This window comes from Cervus elaphus, chromosome 21 (genome assembly GCF_910594005.1).
Source record: "Cervus elaphus chromosome 21, mCerEla1.1, whole genome shotgun sequence".
Classification (NCBI taxonomy): domain Eukaryota; kingdom Metazoa; phylum Chordata; class Mammalia; order Artiodactyla; family Cervidae; genus Cervus; species Cervus elaphus.
Window position 1 is genome coordinate 11,617,758 of NC_057835.1, and position 23,079 is coordinate 11,640,836.

Consider the following 23,079-nt stretch of genomic DNA (forward strand, 5'->3'; position numbering starts at 1 on the left):
AGGGACCCCTCCTGCCCTATTGGTGGGAAAGCAGTAGGGCGGTTCCTTAAACAATTAAAAATAGCACCACCACGTGATCCGACGATCCCACTGCTGGGCCTGTGTTCAAAGGAAATGAAGTCAGGATCTCAGAGATACCCCCTTCCCCTGCCCACTGCAGTGTTAAATCCCTGCTTATCTGTGGTTTCACTTCCCATGCCTTCTCTTACGCTTGGTCACCTATAGTCTAGAAATTGTAAATGGGAAAATTCCAGAAATAAAAATCACATCAGTTTTAAATTGCACACTCTTCTGAGTAGCATAATGAGCTCATTCCTTCCTGAGGCCCCCACCCACCGACATGACATCATCGTGAGGTCCCCACCTACCAACAGGACATCATCCTGAGGTCCCACCCACCGACATGGCATTCCTGAGGCTCCACCCACCAACATGATATCATCCTGAGGCCCCACCTACCAACATGGCATCATCTGATCCTGACATCCACCCAGGGTCACCTGGAGCATGTGACCTCCCTCTGACACACGGTCAGAAGGTTATAGCAGCCTCACACTCCATCACAGTGCCTACACCATTCACTTAGGCATTTCTCATCTCACATCATCATAAGAAGAAGGGTGAGGTGGGACTCCTATGGCAGTCCAGTGGTTAAGACACCATGCTTCCACTGCTGGGGGCGTGGGTTCAACCCTGGCTGGGGAACTAAGATCATGTATTCTGCAAGCCACATGGTGTAGCCAAAAAAAAAGGAAGGGTGGATACAGTACAGTAGGATGTTTTGAGAGAGGGAGAGACTAACTTTATTATATTATTATAATTGTATTTTATTATTATTAATCTCTCACTGTCTGATAAATTTATCTTTGATATGTATGTATAGGCAGAAACATAGTACTTATAGGGTTCAGTACATTATAGGGTGCTTACAGGGTTCAAACCACAGTTTGTGGTTTCAGGCATCTGCTGGGGATCTTGGAAAGTGTCCCCCATGGATAAGGAGGGACCTCTGTGTTCATAGTAGGCGAGATATGAAAACAGCCTAAGTGTTCATCAGCTGATGACTGGATGCAGAAAATAAGATACATACATGCACATGCACACACAGATGGAAATATTATTCAGCTATGAAAAAGGAAACCTTGCCATTTGCTATGTGGATGAAAGTGGAGGACTTTATACTAAGTGAAATAAGCCAGACACAGACAGATACTGTATGATCTCACTTATATGTGGGATCAAAACCAGCTAGATTCATAGAACCAGGCAGTAGAGCAGTGGTTGCCTGGGGGTGGGGGAAATGGGGAGCTGCTGGTCAATGTGTGTGAGTTTTCCTATTAGATCTAGGGATCTGACAGACAGCACAGCGGTTCTAGCTGACAACACTGAATTGTGTACTTGAAGTTTGCTAAGAGAGCAGATCTTAACTGTTCTCACCCGCACATACAAAGTGGTTTTATGTGAGGTGGTAGTTGTGTTCACGAGCTTGATGTGGTACGCATGTCACAATGCATACATATATTAAACCATCTTGTACACCTTAAAAAATCATATTGTACAACCTAAATATATACAGTTTTTGTTTGTCAGTGATGCCTCAATAAAGCTGGGGGAAAAAAAAAAGAATCTGCCTGATGCCAGGGCTCAAAGCTCAGACCCCCGCCCTGTGCCCCCAGGTCTGGGAGTGAGCAAGGCTCCCCCATCCCGTCAGGAGCCCTGCCTTCCCTACGGCCACCTCCCTGCTGAGCGGTTGAGGGGCCTCAGCTTCCCAAAGAGTGTAGCTTCACGGGCAGATGGAACCATGCCTTTAAGTCAAGGACTTCAAATGTGTGTGTCCCCGCCTCAACATCTATAAACTCAGAAAAACAGATAATCTCTTTTTGTAAAATTCCTGTGGCAGATGGTTGTCATACAGATTAACATGCAAAGAACTCAGAAAGGCTGTTGGAAAGCTCTTCATTCTATTTTTATTCAGCTTTGCTTACTAAGAGTTCTCCTCCTCTTAGGGACTTCCCTGGCTGTCCAGTGGTTAAGACTCCATGCTCCCAACATAGGGGGCCCGGGTTCAGTCCCTGTTTGGGGAACTAAGATCCCACATGCTGCACAGCCACATTAAAAGGTTTTTCCTCCTCCTGAAATGAAATGTAAGAGATACAATACTTTGAATTTTTCATTTCATTTCTAAACAATGAAGGAATAAGTAATAATAAAGCAGGTAGAATCCATAGGGATATGTGTGTGTCAGTGTTGGAAGGTACGTGTTCTGACTTCTACCCCTTCCCTCCTCTCCGATGTTTGTGAGAGGCGTCCCTGTGGGCCGGACAGCCGTCCCGAGCGCCTCCCTCCTCCTGGGAACGCGTGCCTGGCCCAGGTGGGGTGGGAGGCCCTCCTCGGGGCTCCTGTGACCTCCCGCCCCCCCACCCCAGTCTGTCTGTCCCGTCCTGTGCTGGCAGGGTGCACCGGAGAGGGGCCTGGGCTGTCCCGGGTCCTGCTCAGGCGCTGACACGGGGCCCTGATGGAAACAGGCACCTGTGTCCTCGGGTATTCTCCCCCCACCAGCCTTCTGCTCCTCTGTCTCAGGCAGTGTGTTCCGTTCTACCTGGCATTCAGGAAGCTCCAGCAGCTAGCCTTCATCCAAACCTGTCAGACCTGGAAACCCTTCTGACCGGCACGAGCCCCCTTCCCTTCTCTGCGGTGTCGCGGGCGGCGTGAAGGCCGCGCTGGGGCCCGCTCCTCCTCCTCCTCCGATACTTCGGGCCCCCTGAGAGCTGCACAGATTGTCTAGACCCCAGACCTTTCTCCTTAGTGCCTCATGGGAACCCATTCCTGTAAAGCTCCCCTGCACTCCTCAGGCGCACCCCTGGGCTTCTCCTGGGCTTTGCATCCACCGTGTGAGTAAACCCATCAAAGCAATCACGTCTTTATACCTTTATTTTCAATTAAAAAAGTAATAATACTTTGCTGGAAAAATGTTAAAACAATATACAGTGAGGAAGGTACATCTCCCTAACCATCCCTCCGAGATCCCAGAAATACTAAAACTGAATCCAGCCTCTGAGCCCCAACACTGAACTAAATCTCAGGGACAGAGTTTTGGGTGGAGTAGGAAAGAACAGCTTTATTGCATTGCCAGGCAAAGGGGACACAGCGGGCTAATGCACTGAACATCCGGTGTCTCGACCTGGAGGGGTATTGAGTTCAATAGCAGTGGTTCAAAAAGGACGCCAGCAGCTCGTGGACGTTCTTTGGATTGGTTGGTGGGGAGGTGAGTGGGCATCCTCATCATCACGCTTATGACTCCAGCCCACCTGGGGTCTGCAGTGCTTCTGGGCAGCGTACCATTAACTCCTCTCACCTGGTAGGAATGTTAGTGTCTGCAAAGCAGCTCAGAGATACTGTTGTGACGCTGTGTATCCCTTGAAGGGGAACCAGGACCCTGCAGGAAGGCTGCACTGTTGTTTCCTTTGACTGTTCCTCGCTTGTCTGTGCACCTCCTTCCTTCCCTGATTAGCAGCTAGCTGTCTGAACCTGCCTGATGGAACTCAGGGAAGGTCATGGAACGAAGCCCATTTTCTATAATGAAGCAAAGAGGAAGACAGAAAGATGTTTGTGCCCAGAAGCCCCATAGGTCCTGCTCAGCTTCAGTATCACTGCTAACAATTAAGTGTGTTCCTAGACATTTCTATATGCATATATGAGCATATAAACTCTCTGTTGTCCTGTTATTTAGTAACAGAACTGTCAGCACTATATGAATAGCCTGCCACTTCACTACCAACATGTCTCCATTCTTTTTATTGTCTGTATTTCATTCTATGGGTAACTCTTAATTTATATAACCTTTTCTTTCCTGATGATATATATCTTCTCTCCAGCTTTGTGTCATTATAAACAAGGTTACAGATAAGGTTTACATAAAATCCATCATTTTAAAGTGTATAATTCAGTGGTTATTAGTATATTTACACTGTAATGCATCTCAGCCACCTCAGAAACCCTGTACCCATTAAGAAGTCGCTCCCATGGTTTGCCATTTCCTTCTCCAGGGGATCTTCCTGACCCAGAGATTGGACCCATGTATCCTGCTTTGACAGGTATATTCTCTACCTCTGAGCTGCCTAGGAAGCCCTAGCAGGGGCTGGGGGAGGGGCTGATGGAGAATGACTATTAGAAAATATGGGTTTTCTTTGGTGGATGATGAAAATATTCTAAAACCAGACAGTGGTGATAGTTGGACAACTCTGCAAATGTGTAAAAATCACTGAATTGGACACTTTTAAACTTAAGGATGAATTTTATGGTAGGTGAATTAACATCTCAGTAAAAGTACGATTACCAAAAAAAAAAGTCACTTTCAGTTTTCCTTTCCTCTATACCTTGGCAACCATTAATGTACTTTTTTTCTCTTTGGGTTTGCCTTTTTTGTAAGTTTCATACGAATGGAATCATGTAATATGTAGTCATTTGTGCCTGACTTCTTTCAGTTAGCTTGTTTCCAGGTTGTAGTCTGTATCAGTGCTTCATTTTTTTTTTTTAATGGCTGAATAAACTTTCATTGTATGGACTAGCCACATTTTGTCCCCCCATTGATTTGCTGACAAACACTTGAGTTATTTCTTCTTTCTGACTATCATGAATCATGCTTCTGTAAACACTTGTGTAGGAGCACTTGTGTAGATGTAGAAGAATTTGTGTAGAAGCATGTGTATAGATACAGATTTTTATTAATTTTATACCTCGGAGTGGAATTGTTGGATCATAGGCTAATTCTGTGTTTCACTTTTCGAGACGAGGGCTGCAAAACCGTTTTCCAGCCAGATGAAGCCCTGGACCATTCCTGTTAATGTCTGTTCCTGTTAATATACGAGGGATCCGATTTCTCTGCAGCTTCCCCAGTACTTGTTACTTTTCCTGTGTTTGATGCTAGCCATCCTTGTGGGTCTGGGCTAGTATCACACTGTGGTTCTGATTTGCATTTTCTTGGTAATTAATGATAGTGAGCACTTAGGTCTTCCAGGTATATGTTTCACTTCTGTATTCTATTTCATTGTTTCACTCCTGTCTTTATCATTTCTGTTCTCTGCTTGCGTTGCATCTAGTTTGCTTCTAGTTTTTCTAGTTTTTTAGCTGGAGGAGTAGGCTCCTGGTCTCTTTCTTCTTTATTTAACATTTACAGCTTTAAATTGGCCTCTAAGCACTGCTTTTGCTGCATCTCATTAGTTTTGGTCTGTTGCGTTTTTCTGCTTTTCCGTCTCAGTGAATTTTCTAATTTCCCTTATGATTTCTTTTCTGACTCATTATTTATTTAGGAGTGCCATTTAATTTCCATTTATCTCTGAATTTCCCAAATTTCATTCTGCTCTTTTCTTTTTTTTTTTTTTAATTTTTATTTATTTATTTACTTAGGGCCGCCCTGGGTCTTCACTGGTGCAGGCAGGGGCTGCTCCCGGCCGTGGTGCTCGGGCTCCACAGTGTGGCGGCTTCTCCTATTGCGGGGCACAGGCTCTTGGGTGCACGGCCTTCAGTGGTTTTGGTGCTTGGGCTTGGTTGCCCTGTGACATGTAGAATCTTCCCGGACCAGGGATCAAACCTATGTCCCCTGCACGGGCAGGCAGACTCCCAACCACTGGACCACCAGGGAAGTCCTTCTCTTTGTTTCTAACTTCAGCCCTTATAAACTTACTGAGACTTGATTTATGGCTGATCATTGTGATCTAACCTGGAGAATGTCCCTTGTGCACTTGAGAAGAATTTGTATTCTGCTGTTGATGGGTAGGCATGTCCTATGTGTGTGTGTTAGGTTTTGTTGATTTATACTATTGTCATGTCTTCTATTTCCTTGCTGGTGCCCAGATTTTATAATTGAGGAACATGTGTTTCAGAGAGTAGAGGAGTTAAAACAGCATACTCAAGGTCATCTAGTTCAAGGGTCCCCAACCTCAGAGTCTGATTCCTGATGATCTGAGGTGAAGCTGATGTAATAGCAATAGAAATAAAGTGCATGATAAATGTAATGAGCTTGAATCATCCCCAAACCATTCCCGCCCTCCCCAGTGGACTCTGGTTCGTGGAAAAATTATCTTCTGCAAAACCACTCCCTGGTGCCAAAAAGATTGGGAACCGCTGCTCTAGTAAGTTGGAAAGTGAGATTTGTGCACGTCATGTCTGCGTGTTTGTTGGGCTGCACCGCACAGACCCACACGCCCTGTACTCGCCCAGTTTCCAGATCCAAGGAAGAGCCTGGAGTCAGCAACAGAGGCATCGGTGGTTTAATGGATAGGGGTTTGCATGTCTGAAGCAGGGCCCTGGAGTGACGCGTTCCTGTGTGCGGCGGACAGCGGGCAGGACTCAGGGGCAGTCTTCACTTCTGAGGGGAAGGGAGATGACCAGTAGTAGGGAAGTTGATGTCGGTGGACTCATTAGTTACCAGGGAAACTGGTAGAGTGGCATGCCACTCACCGCCGCTCTGATAAGCTCTCATTAGCTGGGGTGGGTATAGATGAGGGTCACTGACGTCAGGAGGGTGTAGATGAAGCCACCGTGGTCGGGCAGGGGATGGACAGAGAACAAGGGAGCAGCTACCTGGAGAGGCCTGGCCACGCACTGCGCCCCTCCACACCCCGAACGACCCTCACAGTCCTGGTCAGTCCGTCTTCTGCGATATTCCCGGGGTCAGGTGTGCTGGAGGCGCTGCATCCGGATACTACAAACAGTACAGACAGCAGCAGCCAGAGTGTCAAGAGGAAGGCATCTAGTATGCTAAGGACGGTCCTTCATCACAGTGTGGGCAGATTCTGGAGCTTACAAGGTCAATGGCTGCCGCGCCCTGGCCATTACGAGGAAAGTCAGGCCACCCTGGTCCTCTCACACACCCAGAGCCACCCCCACGGGGAGGGGGAGGCCCAGTTTTAATGGAAGCATCCTGGTGGCCTCGCCAGGAGTCAGCAGTCACGGGACAGGTCTGCCAGCCCGTGTTATGTTGGGTGCCATTAGAGGTGCACCCCTTAGGTCTTTCCAAACAGAAAACAGTTAATCCCATTCCACTGCAGACAGCCCAGCCCGGGGAACTCACAGGCGGTCAGTCATACGGTGACCCTTACCGACGGGGGTCCTTCTGATGTACTGGCCCATGGGACAGGAAGGTGGTGGGTCTTTCTCCACCATGGATGGTAGTCTCCATGTAGGCACAGTAGCTGGTTGACTTTTCATGGAAGCCCAGAGGAGGAGGAGGATTGTGTCTCACTGGAGACCCAGCAGTTAGACTCATTTCACAGGGGGACGGGTTGCTGCTCGGTCCTCGAATAGACTTCCTCCCTCAGACTAGGGACGAAATGTAAGACACCCGGTAAGTCCCGCACAGGGGAGAGCATGAGCATTAAGCAAACACAAGCAGCGACCCCAACTGAGATAATACCACCTCTGGCTTTTGAACCCACCTGCCAACACAGGAGACCTAAGAGGTGCAGTTTTGATCCCTGGGTCGGGAAGATCCCTTGGAGGAGGAAATGGTTGCCCACTCTAGTATTCCTGACTGGAGAACCCCATGGACAGAGGAGCCTGGTGGGCTGTGTTCCATAGCGTTGCAGAGTTGGACACGACTGAAGCGACTTAGCATGCAGTTTGCGGTTTAGCTCAGAAAACCCTGCAGTAATAGAAGAACATGTCTAAAATCCCATATACAATGGCCACCAGTTTTTACCTTGGATGTCTGAAGCACGCTACTCCATTTTAGCTTTCTAATGCATTCCTTTCCTCAATGGCCAAAGTGAGTGTGCAATATAAGTCTGAAAGGCCACAAAGCAGGCTGCTCTGGTCCATGAAGCCGAAGTTAAACCATGTATTAGCCAGAATGACTTCCTCATGCCTTGGTACATGCAGATTTTCCATTGTTTCCCCTTTTGATCACAAATCTTCCAATAGAGAGCACTGATGATCAAAAATATTCGTCCTGTGATGCTGGGGTGCTAGCTCCCACCCCTGGTTCAGATCAGGTCCCTCGGTTCTAGGCCTCCTTTATATTCACGTGGTCGTTCACGCTGGGGAAAGGCTAACCAGATCTCGTGAATAGACTCAGAGGTGTGTTATCGGGGAAACCCTTCTTTATAGGCTCTACATTTTATTCCTTATACTCGATTGTCATTGTGCTTGTGCCTTTAGCAGTAGACCTGAAGAAACAGTGTCACACTTCGTGAGCAGTTATACTCTTTGACAATTTCACTAGATAATTTTCTCTTCATCCCTAGGTGGCTCAGTAGTAAAAATCCGCCTGCCAACACAGGAGATGTGGGTTCAATCCCTGGGTCGGGAAGATCCCCTGGAGTAGGAAATGGCAACCCACTCCAGTACTCCTGCCTGGAGAATTGCATGGACAGAGGAGCCTGGTGGACTACAGTCTATGGGGTCTCAAAGAGTCAGACACAACTTAGTGATTAAACAAAACACATCAAGACAAAAGTATGGCTAACACAATAACTTTCATAAATACAATGTATTAAGACCTCAATTAACAAAATTAGAATTTAATATCCACTGAAGTATAACAGTCTTCTGTCTAAAATGATCCTCATCTCCACCAAGGACAGCCAATTAAAACCAATCCATTTGCAAAATAAATCTGGTCAGTTGCCCACATAGGCTCCTCTGAACTGGTTGAGGGGGGAATGAAATCCTCAAGAGTTCTCATTCCCAAGACGTGGTTATTTCTAGAGTTTATCTAAAAGCTCTTATTCTCCTTTACTCTTAGAGATCACAAAAGGCTAACGTTCCAGAGAGCCCAGGTAGATCATTTTCATTTTGAAGGCATAAGAGAAATACCAGTCCCTCCTAGAAAGCTGCCTTGGGTGCTGTGTGCCCAGTCCAGTTCCTCCTCGAAAGCTGCCTTGGGTGCTGTGTGCCCAGTCACTTCCCTTCTAGAAAGCTGCCTTGGGTGCTGTGTGCCCAGTCACATCCCTCCTAGAAAGCTGCCTTGGGTGCTGTATGCTCAGTCACATCCCTTCTAGAAAGCTGCCTTGGGTGCTGTGTGCTCAGTCCAGTCCCTCCTAGAAAGCTGCCTTGGGTGCTGTGTGCTCAGTCCAGTCCCTCCTAGAAAGCTGCCTTGGGTGCTGTGTGCTCAGTCACATCAGCCCCTTTGTGACCAGGGGCCAGGGAGCAAACTCATGTCTCCTGCACTGGCAGGCAGATGCTTTACCGCTGGGCCACCTGGGCAGCCCAGAATGCCATCGATAGCTTAACCAATGACGAAAGGCTCACCGTGATACAATAGCAGAACCGTGAAGAGGCCCCTGTTCTCCAGAGCACCTGGCAGCCCCCATTCAGCAAGATCGGCCTCCCTGGGATTTCCCTGTAACTCCAGAGCACCACCCTAGCGAATAGACCCTCAGACTTTACATCCCCCGTCCTGTATTTCCCAACATCTTGACATCTCAGTGCTCACGGAGTCTCCTGGCTGTTCTGCCAGTTTTTGGGCTGCACCTGCTTGACCCAAGTACAAGCGCAAGACCCAATGAAGAGCCTGGGGTCAGCAACAGAGACTTCGGTGGTTTAACGGATGGGGGGCTTACACGCTGAAGCCGAGTCCTGGAGCGACACCCCACCACTTGCAGCGGATGGTGGGCCGGACATGGTGGCGGCCTTTGCTCCCCAGGGGAAGGGGGTGTTGTCAGATACAGGGGAATCAGTGTCAGCTGGGCTCATTAGTTACCAGGGAAACCAGAGGGGTGCGCCCCTCACCACCCCTTGGATGAGCTATCATTAGCTGAGGCCTGGGGCAAGTATTGGGCTGGCCCAAAAGTTCACTGTTACGGAAAAACCAGGATGAACTTTTTGGCCAGACCAATACAAACGAGGGTCACTCCTGTTAGGAGGGTATAGACGAAGCAGGCTGGTCGGGCAGGGGATGGGCAGAGAGCAGGAGAGCAGCTGTCCTGAGAGGCCTGACCACGGTGTTCTTGTGGCACTTAGGGCATAATCAGATTCTTACCACTGAACTTTTAGAAGTTATTTTCCTTCACTTACTAATTCACTTTTGACTTAAATTCTTCTTGCATACATTTTCTGTTTGTGTGTGTGTGTGTGTGTGTGTACTGGAAAGTTAGTTGCCTGTGTAATTTAAAAAAGTATTTCTTAAGATTTTAATTAGACTTAGACTGTTAACATGAGAGCATTTCTTCAAAAGTCTTTCATTAAGAGCCCCAAGTCTTTCCTTCCCTCTTTGTCCAAGTCCATAAAATTTGAGACTTCTGGAATCTTAGTTTCCTCTCTAATGATTTTCATTCGGGTTTAACTTTCACAATTCATTTTATGTTGAGAGATGCTTGCAACGGTTTAATTAAACCTCTAACTGGGTAGTAATTGATTTATTATTTTGGCCTCCCTTTATAACATGAAGCTTCCTAAGTCCTCTGGTTTATTTTATAGCCTTTTAATCTCTTTTGCTCATGTTGGAAGTGGTCTGCAAAAGAACTTTTCGTTTTTTTCTCCCTTCCTCCTAATCAAATCTCTGACTCTGCTCCAAGAAAAAAATTCCCTAATGGACCAAGTTTATTCTTCCTCTTGTGTGTTTGTATGAGTATATAAGAGAATGTGTGCATGTGAACGTATGGTTGTATCTGTGACTGTGTGGCAGTGAGTGTGTGTGTGATGGGTGAGTGTGTGTGTGATGGGTGAGTGTGTGTGATGGGTGAGTGTGTGTGATGGGTGAGTGTGTGTGTGATGGGTGAGTGTGTGTGTGATGGGTGAGTGTGTGTGTGATGGGTGAGTGTGTGTGTGTGTATGTGATGGATGGGTGTGGGTCTGATGGGAGTGTGTGTGTGATGGGTGAGTGTGTGTGTGATGGGTGAGTGTGTGTGATGGGTGAGTGTGTGTGTGATGGGTGAGTGTGTGTGTGATGGGTGAGTGTGTGTGTGTGTATGTGATGGATGGGTGTGGGCCTGATGGGAGTGTGTGTGTGATGGGTGAGTGTGTGTGTGATGGGTGAGTGTGTGTGTGATGGGTGAGTGTGTGTGATGGATTGAGTGTGTGTGATGGGTTGAGTGTGTATGTGATGAGTATGTGTGTATGTGATGGATGGGTGTGGGTCTGATGGGAGTGTGTGTGTCATGGGTAAGTGTGTGTGATGAGGTGTATGTATGTGATGGATGTGATAGGTGTGTGTGGGTCTGATTGGAGTGTGTGAATGTCGGCCTGATGAGAGTGTATGTGTGATGGGTAGGTGTGTGTGATTGTGTGTGTGTGAGAGAGAGATGAGTGAGTGTGTGTGATGGGTGAGTGTGTGTGTGATGGGTGGGTACAGGTTTGATGGAAGTGTAGGTGTGATGGTGTCTGTGATGTGTGTGTGGGTGTGGGTGTGTGTGATGTGTGTGTGTGAGATGGGAGTGTGTGTATGGGTGTGTGTGTGAGATAGATGAGTGTGTGATGGGTGAATGTGTATGTGATGTGTGGGTGCAGGTCTGATGGGAGTGTGTGTGTAATGGGTGAGTGTGTGTGATGAGTGTATGTGTGTGTGTGAGAGATGGGTGTGTGTGTGTGTGTGTGTGTGTGAGATGGGTGTGTGTGATGAGTGGATGGGTGTGTGTGTGTGATGGGTGAGTGTGTGTGATGAGTGTATGTGTGTGTGAGAGAGAGATGGGTGAGTGTGTGTGATGGGTGAGTGTGTGTGATGAGTGTATGTGTGTGTGTGAGAGATGAGTGTGTGTGTGTGTATGTGAGAGATGGGTGAGTGTGTGTGATGGGTGAGTGTGTGTAATGGGTGAGTGTGTGTGATGGGTGTATGTGTGTGTGTGAGAGATGAGTGTGTGTGTGTGTATGTGAGAGATGGGTGAGTGTGTGTAATGGGTGAGTGTGTGTGATGAGTGTATGTGTGTGTGTGAGAGATGAGTGTGTGTGTGTGTATGTGAGAGATGGGTGAGTGTGTGTGATGGGTGAGTGTGTGTGATGGGTGAGTGTGTGTGATGAGTGTATGTGTGTGTGTGAGAGATGAGTGTGTGTGTGTGTATGTGAGAGATGGGTGAGTGTGTGTAATGGGTGAGTGTGTGTGATGAGTGTATGTGTGTGTGTGAGAGATGAGTGTGTGTGTGTGTATGTGAGAGATGGGTGTGTGTGTGTGATGGGTGAGTGTGTGTGATGAGTGTATGTGTGTGTGAGAGAGAGATGGGTGTGTGTGTGTGATGGGTGAGTGTGTGTGATGAGTGTATGTGTGTGTGAGAGAGAGATGGGTGAGTGTGTGTGATGGGTGAATGTGTGTGATGAGTGTATGTGTGTGTGTGAGAGATGAGTGTGTGTGTGTGTGTGTGTGAGATGGGTGTGTGTGATGAGTGGATGGGTGTGTGTGTGTAATGGGTGAGTGTGTGTGATGAGTGTATGTGTGTGTGTGAGAGATGAGTGTGTGTGTGTGTATGTGAGAGATGGGTGAGTGTGTGTGATGGGTGGGTGCAGGTCTGATGGGAGTGTTGTGAGATGGATGAGCGTGTGTGTGCACGCTTGCTCATCCTGGTGGAGGTGGGGACACTGGGCTTACCCTCGGAGGAATTTACGTGGGTCTCCTGAGAGCCGGATTCCGGGTCTGCCTTCACTCCCCCTTTCGGATATTCAACAGGAACTCTTCTCCCTTCCCTCTCTTCCTTCTCCCGCCTTCCTCCCTTCTTGATCTACCCCGTAACTGCCCCTGCTGTCTGCCTGGGCGCTGACACCGTCCACTGTCTCTTTGTTCCTGGGCTCCTGGGGAGGCTGACTGTCAGGCCTGGCAGAGTTAATGCCCCACGGTTTTCCTAAATTCTTGAGCTGGCGTGACTGGAGGTGGAGCTGCAGAACAGGAGCTGAAGGGCTGGCTTTACCCTTGTTTCCAGGCAGAGTGGAATTTGTACTCCCTAGTTCTGCACTGGCCTTTTCTGTGTGTGAGATGTTTTAAAATGAAGAAATCGAGGAGAAAGCGCCTTAATGAACAAGAATGTGTGTACGTTGAGAAATCGCAGGATCTCACAGTGGACAGGCTGGGAGGGTAATAGTGTCTTCAGAGACGGCCCAAGTCAGCATATTCATGACTGGAGCCCGCATAAGGAACCGTTGCCATTTATCCTTCACTTCTTAAGTGCTCTGCTCGGCATTGTAATGGGCTGCTTTTTATTTAATAGCGACTTTTTATAGAATAGCGGTTTCGTATTTATCTTTTGTGTTAGGCACTGAGGCTGGGGGGCCAGTTTCCACCCTGGTGGTCCAGTGGACAAGACTCCACCCTCCCAATGCAAGGGGCCTTGGGTTCAATCCCTGGTCAGGGAACTAGATCCCGCATGCCGCAGCTAAAGATTCCACATGCTGCAGCTAATACCTGGCACAGCCAAATAAAATAAAGTCAAATATTAAAATAAAAGATATATAGTCTTTACTAAAAAAAGAGAGAAGCTGAGGCTGGTGGATTTGGACCAGGTCGGCTTAACTCCCGGCCACTGTTCTCGGCAGTGCGGGTCTTGGTTTCGTTACCGTCTCCAGAACGGACCTGAGGGCCAGGTGGCTCAGCAGAAAGACCTGGGCAAGGAAGAAGGAACCCAGGTCCCAGCCTCGCCCAGTTCAGCTGCAAGTTCTGGAAAATGTGCCAAGTCCCTCGAACCTTTGGGTCCTTGATTTCTTCTCCCATTGAGGAGTTACATTTGCTGCATCTATCTCAAGGTTTTTATGAAGATAAAAGAAGATAGTAGCTGGGAAAGTGCCTCACAGACTTGAGTGATGTACAAATAAAGGACTTATGTTATTAGATGGTTGATAATGTCGAGATTTTTTTTCATAATGCTCACGTTGTCCTTTGATTAAATTTAAACAACTCCAGCTGACTCTTTCTGTCCCTTGCTAGTTCGGGCCTTGGATCTGCAAGGGTAATTTTCTGACCGTGAGGAAGTTATCCCCAGACTGGATCTGAGATGGAGTCAAGGTGCACCATGGCTCACTTCTTTCTTCCTGGTGGAATCTTGGGACGTAGGAAATGACTTGTTTTCTAACTGCTTCCTTTCCTATTATGAAATGACTTTGTTCAGTAGCTCAGTTGTGTCCAACTCTTTTCAACCCCATGGACTGCAGCACACCAGGCTTCCCTGTCCTTCATAGTCTCCTGGAGTTTGCTCAGACTCATATCCATTGAGTTGATGGTGGTACTTAACGATCTCATCCTCTGTCGTCCCCTTCTCCTCCTGCCTTCAATCTTTCCCAGCATCAGGGTCTTTTCCAGTGAGTTGGCTCTTTGCATCAAGTGGGCAAAGTATTGGAGCTTCAGCTTCAGCTTCAGTCCATCCAGTGAATATTCAGGGTTGATCTCCTTTAGGACGGACTGTTTGGATCTCCTTGCAGTCCAAGGGACTCTCAAGCGTCTTCTGGAACACCACAATTCAAAAGCATCAGTTCTTTGGTGCTCAGCCTTCTTTACGGCCCAGCGGTCCCATTCGTACACGACCACTGGGAAACCACAGCTTTGACAACATGTGTTTCTTGTATGGAGACTGTGCTGTGCCTCTAGCACTGCCCCGGATCCTGTGGGACTTGAGGATGAAAAGGCAGCTCACACCTCAGGGTGTGTGATCGATGGTGGGGGAAGGGAAACACAGTCAGGAAACAGTGTGGGGAAGTCTGTACGAGTGTGTGCCTCATACGGCCCCTGGGGGATGAACCGTCTCACAGAGGATGTACTGGGATTTGAACGGGGCCTGAAGTGTTAGGATTTGCAACAGGAGTTGGATTCTGATCAGGATGCAAGAGGGGGCGCAGTACAGGTAAGTTAAAAAGAGACAGGTGTCACCTCCACGTATTTCGGGAGGCCTTGGACGTGGCCCTGAGTGGGTGGGTAGTGAGGGGAGAGAGGGAGCAAGCACAGTGCTGAGGGTGTGTGTGTTTGCACGCGCACTTGTCTGCATGTGCAGCGTTGGACCATGTGCTAAGGGGCCTGAAAAGCCAGGTCTGAGAGTCGTGGGGCAAACTGCTCAAGAACCACGGAAAGTTCTAGAGCAAGGGGGCGGCAGTGAGACAAGGGATGGAGGCCGAGAGAGAGCAGAGCGGAAGGCGGCCGCTGAGCTGGTGGGCGGGGGTCTGGGTACACCGAGAGGGGGTTTGCCAGCAGGCGTCTTTGGGGCAAAATCCGCAGAGGTCGGTGGCACCTGAATGCAGGGATTCAGGGAGGAGGACGAGGAGCCGAAGCTCCCCGCGCTGAGATGCCGTCACGGCGCGAGCCGGTAGAGGTGCCCGCGTTTCCCTTGCCCGCTTTCAGGATTCTCCGCTCTTTTGTACCACACGGGTAGCTGATGGCAGCAGTTCATTTTCGGTGCTTAAATTGTTCCAAGTTCATTTATGAAAATTTCATTTTTAGCTAGCTAATTGGTCTTGAGGATCTGAATTATGGATGCTGTCAGATGTAAGATTAGCTTCGTCACCATCATGTTAGAGGTTTTCCAAAGCTTTCAATGTCGATTTTATGTTTACTCTTTGACAGCAGATTGCACACTGCTTGTTGAGTTCATTCACCAAGGATTTGCGGGGCGCCTGCTGGGTGGGACACCGGGTCAGGTGCTGGGGGATACAGACCACTCTCGGGTCTGGCCAGCTGGGCTGCACTCCCACCGCGCTGGGAGAGGGTCGCACCCATGGGTGATGCGGCTGCAACGTGCTCTGCACGTCTCCATGGAGCGGACTCTGGGTCCCTTGCCGCGATGAGTGCCGAACCTGAAGCTGAGGTGGAGGGCACCGCTCCCGCAAGGCTTCTGCATCTGCTCAGGATTGCTGACGCCGGGCTTCCTTGGTGGTACAGTGGATAGGAATCCACGTGCCATTGCAGGGGATGCAGGTTCGATCCCCGGTCTGGGAAGATTCCACATGCCACGGAACAAGTAAAGCCCATGAGCCACAACTGCTGAGCCCGAGCTGTAGAGACTGCCACCTGCAGCTCCTGAAGCCAGCGCGCCTACAGCCTGTGCCCTGCAACCAGTGAAGCCGCCACCACGAGAGGCCTGTGCGGCCCAACACTGGCCTCAACTGGAGAAAAGTGTGCAGCAATGAAGACCCAGCGCAACCAAAGAAAAGGATTGCTGACACCTTGCAAATTTGGGGTTCCCAGGGTCACCCGCACTTTTTCAGTTAGGTACAAATTTGGGGGACCCAAAGGACTCCCTCGGGTTCACCAGTCTTCTAGAATGACTCACAGAACTCAGGAATGCTCTGTACTTGGATGACAGTTCTAAACCAAAAGGGTGCAGGTCAGAGCAGGCCAAAGGCCGTGATGGCAGGTGAGGTTGGGGGCCCAGGGGGTCCCAGACGCGGGGTCTTTGGTCCTCCCCCATGCCCCATGGTGTCCTGGACGCCTCTGTCTTCTTGCGGTTATATTACACAATAGGACTTAGGAGTGTTTCCAGCCACGGACACTCACCCACGTCCTTGGTGTCCAGAGTTTTTATGGAGTTTGATGATGCCCGCCTGTGTGGCTGGCCCCCAGTCTCCAGCTACCCCATGAGGTCAGACTGTGTTCAGAGGTCAGACCTGAGGTCACCCGTGTGGCCACGGGCGGAGGCCGGACCTCTGTATGGATGAAGCCCCTTCTCCACTGCACAGCTGCATCCTCAGCACGCGTCAGAGGAGGACCTCTGTCTGCAGGGCAGGGCAGGGCGTGGGGCTGGGGCTGGGCCGGCCCTCCCGTAAACTGTCCTGTAACACATGTCCCCAGCTCGGCGGATGTGACGTGTGGTGGGTGGTTTATAGCCTCTCTGCTCACCCTGCTCCTCCCGCTGTTAACTGCTGCTTCAGTAAGCCGCTGTTGTAAAGAATAATCAGGAGGGGGGTTTTGACGGCCCTGAGGTGAACGGTTTGTCCTTACGCTGCACATTCCCCTCCTCACCTCCCTCCCCAGCCTCCCGTCTGCAGTGCTGGGCCTCCTGGCCCCACAGTTGTCATCCTCCTGCTGGGATCCTGGGGCCAACAGGGGAGCCCGATCTCCAGCAAGCCCGGCGAGATGGAGGCAAGCAGCGATGGTGCATCAGTCTGGCTGCCCCGGCCGTGGAAGGCTCTGGCTTGGAGCTCTAGGTCAAGGTGGACCCGCCTTGGCCCTGCAGCTCAGTGGAAACCCTGCTTCTGCCAGAGCTCCCCTCTCTCAGCGCCCCCTCCCCATTCCGGCGGTGCCTGGTCTCTGAGTTCCTGGGGACCCCACGTCCGAGCAGGCGCCTCCGTCAGAGCCCATGTTGTCCCGCTGCGCTTCCCCTGCAGAGCCTTCCTGCCCTCCTCTCCCGCCCCTGTGGCTTCCCTGTCTGATTTGGGAGCCCAGGTGACCCCTGTAAAGGGTCTGCACGGTGACAGCAGGGGGCATTGTGGCTGATGCTTTCTTGGGCAGAACCACAGGGAGAGCAGGAGGGACCCCGAACATGTCATAATTGCACAGATGACCGTTCCCCCAAGATGGTGCTCGAACCTAGGACCCTTCCTCTGCCCTGATGTTCAGATGCAAAGACGGCTGGCTGCTGACATGCCATGCCTTGGCCAGACAGATGGCTCTCCAGAGATGGCAGGGCAGCCAGGCTGTGCCAGCCAGGGCACCCCTCATGTCGAATCACCTGAGACAGCGCTCTACTTGCCTACAACGGCAGGAGGCCCCCTCAGCCCGCTCACCCATCTTAATTCCCACCTTCCTTTGGAGATGAATGCCTTAAAAATGAATGCTCATTAAGAAGAGATAAGAGTGAGAAATGATTTGAAACTTGCTCCAAAGCAGCTCTGATGATGTCATTTAAATCCTCCGGTCTCCAGGAAACTTGAAAAATATTGTCTCTAGCCCTATAATCTTTGGCTTTAAATTGCAATTATTTTTGTCTCTTTTCCATCAGAACAATTTGGACCTAATAATTATGATGGCTTAAATAGTCGGAATAGTTGTGTAACTCATTAAGAGCGTGACAAGCTAAGCAGCCTTTGAGAACCCTTTGCAGAGACAGTCCTTAGCAAGTTTCTGAGAACTAGTTTTCAGTGGAAATGGTGGTTTCTAAGGAGCCTGGTTTGTGAACTGGAGCTGACAGTCACAGCTTAAAACCCTCCCCACTTTATGGAAGAGGCACAGTGCACAGGTTCTGATAAATTAATGTTCTTAAATCACATGGTTACAGAATCGATTGTATAATAGCACAGAGGTGCAGAGATGTTAGCACTAAATGATTGTTTGCAGCTGCTCATTTCTGGAACTGCTTCAAGCTTCCCTTTTTTTAATAAAATGTGGGAAGTGAAAGTGTTAGTCGCTCAGTTGTGTCCGACTCTTGGCGACCCCATGGACTTGTAGCCCAGCCAGGCATCCCTGTCCATGGAATTCTCCAGGCAAGAATGCTGGGGTGGTGGGTAGCCATCCCCTTCTCCAGGGGATCTTCGCCACGTGGGGATGGAACCCAGGCCTCCTGCACTGCAGGTGGATTCTGTATTACGTGAGCTCCCCGTGGAAGCAGACACATTTCCATGCTTGGAAACCGAGCGCATGGCCCACCCTATCGCCCTCTGTGACCCCACGGTGCCCTCTGGTTTCCTCCACAGAATTTTCGGTCATGAAGAGGAAGAGAGGCAGGCCCAAGGGGTCCACGAAGAAGCCCAGCCCCGAGGAGGAGCTGGCGGAGCGCAGTGCCCTGCCCGGCGCAGACGGCTTGCGGGCCCCCGAGGAAGGGGGCAGCCTAGAGTGTAGCAAGTGCTGCCGCAAGTTCTCCAACCCACGCCAGCTCCGCAAGCACATCTGCGTCATCGTGCTGAACCTGGGCGAGGCGGAGGGGGACGCAGGTAAGAGCGCACCCCGGCAGGGAGCGCCGACGGCTCGCACCCCCTTTTTTTAAACCAGCTGTCTCATTTGAACTTTTTTTCTTTAAAGATTTTAAAAATAATTTTATTTACTCCTTTATTTATGGCCGTGCTGCATCTGCATTGCTGCGCGGGCTTTTCTCTAGCTGTGGAGAGCAGGGGCTACTCTCTAGTTGGGGTGCAGGGGGCGCTTCTCATTGTGTTGGGGGGCTTCTCTTGTTCTGGAACCATGCTGTGGGGCCCTGTGAGCAGAGAGGCTGAGGTTAGGATGCTTGGGCCCCTGTGAGTGACCTTGATGGCCTTGACTGTGGCCGGTGCTCTTTGAAGAACATACAGGATACCAGGTGCTGCCTTCAGGTAAGAACTTAGCAAGGCTTTGGCTCTGAAGCAGCTTCTAAAAGAGGCTGAAGAGAGTGTGAGCGTGAGCGGGAAAGTCTCCTAGACAACTGTCTAGGAGGAGTGAAACAGCAAGGGCCTCTGCCATGGGCTCTGTTGTCCTCGTTTGATTCTTGCACTAGTTTCGAAGTTTTCAAAGTATGTCTAAGAATGTAGAAAGTTCTTACTGTTTTGTACCAGGCTAAGTATTTTACCCCTGGAGTGGAAATGGCAACCCATTCCAGTATTTTTGCCTGCAGAATCCCATGGACAGAGGAGCCTGGTAGGCTACTGCCCATGGAGTCGCAAAGAGTAGGACACTCCTGAGTGACCAAGCACACACGCACATCACATGGGTTCTGGTTCAGGATGTGGGCTTTGGACTTTGGCTGCCTGGATTTGAACGGCAGCTCCAGTACTTACTAACTTTATTCTGCTTTGTTTTCCTCCTCTGTAAAATGGGAATAAAAACAACACTAGCTAATTTGGTTGCTTGGAGGATTCAATGAGACAGGACTTCCTACAGTGCTTAGAAGAACACCTGCCATTTCAAAAGCTCCCCGTACATGTTAGCTGTCATTGTTCTTCACAGCCCCACGGGCACAGTGCTCCTGCTGTCCCTCCTGGTTCACAGGTAAGAGCATTTAGACTCTCAGAAATGAGGCAGTTTATCCAGGGTCTTTTAGTTAGAAAGGGATCCTCCTGGCCTTTGAACCCAGACTGTCTGACACTGAACCCCAGTTCTTCAGTCCTAGAAACACCTCCCAACAGTGCAAGGCCCTTGGTTTGTAAAATCCTAGCACGTTAATGCTGGGAAAGATTGAAGGCGGGAGGAGAAGGGGATGACAGAGGATGAGATGGTTGGATGACATCACTGACTTAATGGACATGAGTCTGAGCAAGCTCCGGGAGTTGGTGATGGACAGGGAGGCCTGGTGTGCTGCAGTCCATGGGGTCGCAAAGAGTCGTTTGACTGAGCAACTGAACTGAACTGGACTGAGCACGTTATTGAGGGGATGCACCACTTAATGGGCCCCCCAGGTGGCGCTAGGGGTAAAGAAGTCTGCCAGTGCAGGAGGCTGGGGTTCGATCCCTGGGTCAGGAAGATCCCCTGGAGGAAGGCATGGCAGCCCACTCCATATGCTTGCCTGGAGAATCCCATGGACAGAGGAGCCTGGCTGGTTATAGTCCATGGGGTCGCATAGAGTCGGAAACGACTGAGGCGACTTAGCATGCTCACAGGCACCACCTAAGATTCATCAGACATCGAGTTGGTGGCCACGGCTCATTGCCAACACCTTTGCCAGTTGTAGAAGACACAAAGCGCTCTTTCCTTTAAAGAGCTGCTCTCAGGGTGACCACGTGCACTCTTACTAGGCTGCAAATAACAGACAAGGATGCAGGCGAGATGAGGCAGTGGGGTGGCAGCCGTGTCCAGACAGAGCTGTGCGCCCGCCGTGTGGGAAGTGGAGGCGGGGAGCCCGGTGGTTTCCGGGAAGCAGTGTCTCGCTTCAGAGCCTCGGGTGCTTTGGCAAACACGCAGAAATTCAGCAGTGAGATGGCCCGGGGAGGGAGGGGCAGGAGCTCACGGCACTGTACCCGAGGCGCTGGTTCGCAGCGCGCTTGTTCCTACTGGACGTGGTCGTGGAGGGGCTCCCCGTCCTGTCACCTCACCGCGCCCCCCCCCACCCCCGTGGCCCTCTGAGTGTGTATCATGCGCTCACCCATGCACCCCGCCGCCGCATCTCCTGCACTGACCCTTAGTGGTCGTCACGGTGCAGTCAGAGGGGCCAGCTCTAGCCCCTGTTGAGAATCTGTTCTGATTTGGTGCCTCCCCATGGCTGGCTTGTCCTGTCAGCCCCCTCTGGGAGACCACTGAGCTTTCTGCACCGCTGTGGTTAGAAATCAGGGAATTTCCCTCTTTGGTGACGTCAGATATTCCGGTTCCCTTCTCCTCTGGACTCAGGCCTAGAAGTAACTGAGAGGTTCAGTCCTGTGCGTGGGGGTCCCCTCCGCTCCCGCCCAGCCCCCAGGCTGTGCTGCCCCCGGGGTTTCTTCCTGAGACCCACTCAGGTGGTGTCTCCCCCCCACTGCAGAGTGCCGGCTCCTCACCTGGGTCTGCACAGGCTTCGCAGAGAGTGTGTTTTCTGGAGCTCCGTGGCATCATCTTTCCACGAGATATGATAAGTTTTCTGTTGTTCGTGCCAACCGTGGTACATCTAATGAAATTTAGGTTATTTCCTATTATTTTTTTTGCTGTTATAAATATTCCCTTATGTACATGCGTACATTTCTATATGTGTATATATGTGTATGTGTGGATTATTATTTGTTATTTTTATAGGATAAATGCCTGAAAGTAGAACTACTGGGCCAGAAAATGTATTACATTTTGCCAGTATCCCTCCTAGAAAGCACAGCCCAGTTGAGGTTCCAGAAGTGTCCAAAAGTACCAATTGGGTGTTATCATTTGTTTTCTTTTTTAACACGTGTAATGATATAAAAAATACTAAGAAGAAACTGAAAATAGTGCACGATTTCACTGCTTAGGTATAATTTCTATTACACTGTATGTGAGTGAAGAGAGCCCTTTCTCACTTCTATGTATGTTCACATACATTTTTCAGAAATTGAGGTCATACATAATGTTCTGTATTCTTTTTTCATGCAGTTAATGGAGCGGATAAATTTCTCACGTCAGGTATTTTTTCTTCAACAAGCTGTTTTGTAGCACTTTCTGTGTTGCAGGTACTGTTCTCAGTACTTTTACGACTCTCCGCTCAATGCGTTCTCACGGCGGCGCTGTAGACACTGTTATCATCCCCGCTTTATAGACAGGAAACCGAGGCAGAGCCGTCAGGAGTCTGCCAGCATCACACAGCCCATAAGGGCCGGGGCTGTACGCTGAACTCACACAGTCTGGCTGTAGGGTCTGTGCTTTTGATTAAAATGCTCTGTTTTCTGACCAAAGAGTCAGTAAATGTAGATTTTCGTTACTTTTAAAGGCAGCACAGCATTTCACTGTGTGTGTGGGCCTTAAGTTTTCTTTCATCGGTCTCCAGTTGATTGACATTGAATACTGTTTAAAATTTTTCTCCCTGATTAAAAAAAAAGAAAACAAAAAAAGCTATACTCAGGTGTATAATCTTGAGCCTACAATTTTATTCTATTATTATTATATTTTGTACTTGTGCCTTTGTTATCTTAGGTAAATATCTAGTAATGTAATTCCCAGACTAAGAGGGCATCTTTTAGGTCACATACTGTATGATTCCATGTATATTCAGAACAGATAAATCCATAGAGACAGAGGACAGTTGGTAATTACCAGGGGTTGGAGGAGAGGGGAGGATGGGGAGAAACTGTTTAATGAGTTTTATTTTAAATGATAGGAAAGATTTTGTATCTAGATAAAGGTGGTGGTTACATAACATTATGGATGCTCTAAATGCCACTGGACTGTTCATTCTAAAATGGTTAATTTAATGTTCTGTGAGTTTTATCTGCCCGGTCACTAGTGCACGATCTCGTTGCAGATATTCAGGTTTTTGTCTTGTGTGTAATTTGGGGCATTCCTTGCTCATGTCCTTTACTTACTACACTTTTGGATTGCCATATATTCTGAAGATATTTTCCAGTTTTATCATTTGTCTTTTCATGTGTAGAATTTCTTTTTCTTTCCTTTTGCATTTTACTGAAGTTTTAAATATCAGCATTTGTCACTACTGTCAAATTCCATGCCCTTCTTATCGAAGCTTGGGACATTACCCCAAATTATAAAAAACAACCTTCTATATATTCCTCTGTTATACATATGGTTTCATTCTTTATCTGTATTTTTGATCCCTCTGGAAACTGTATTTTTGTGAAAGTTGTGAAGTAAGACAGTCATACATATTTAATCAGTAAATATGGGCAAAG

The 23,079-nt window shown here is 49.1% G+C and overlaps 1 protein-coding gene across 2 annotated transcripts in view; it reads left to right on the forward strand.

The window, feature by feature from the left end:
• ZFAT (zinc finger and AT-hook domain containing) overlaps positions 1 to 23,079 on the forward strand; it is a 141,568-nt gene that overhangs the window by 19,266 nt on the left and 99,223 nt on the right. Inside the window, exon 3 of one of the 2 annotated variants that reach the window (XM_043879305.1) lies at positions 18,529 to 18,765. The exons of the other annotated variant lie outside the window; for it this stretch is intronic. Coding sequence (XP_043735240.1) covers positions 18,529 to 18,765 — 237 coding nt within the window. The remainder of the gene's footprint in view (positions 1 to 18,528; positions 18,766 to 23,079) is intronic. 2 annotated transcript variants of the gene reach the window in all.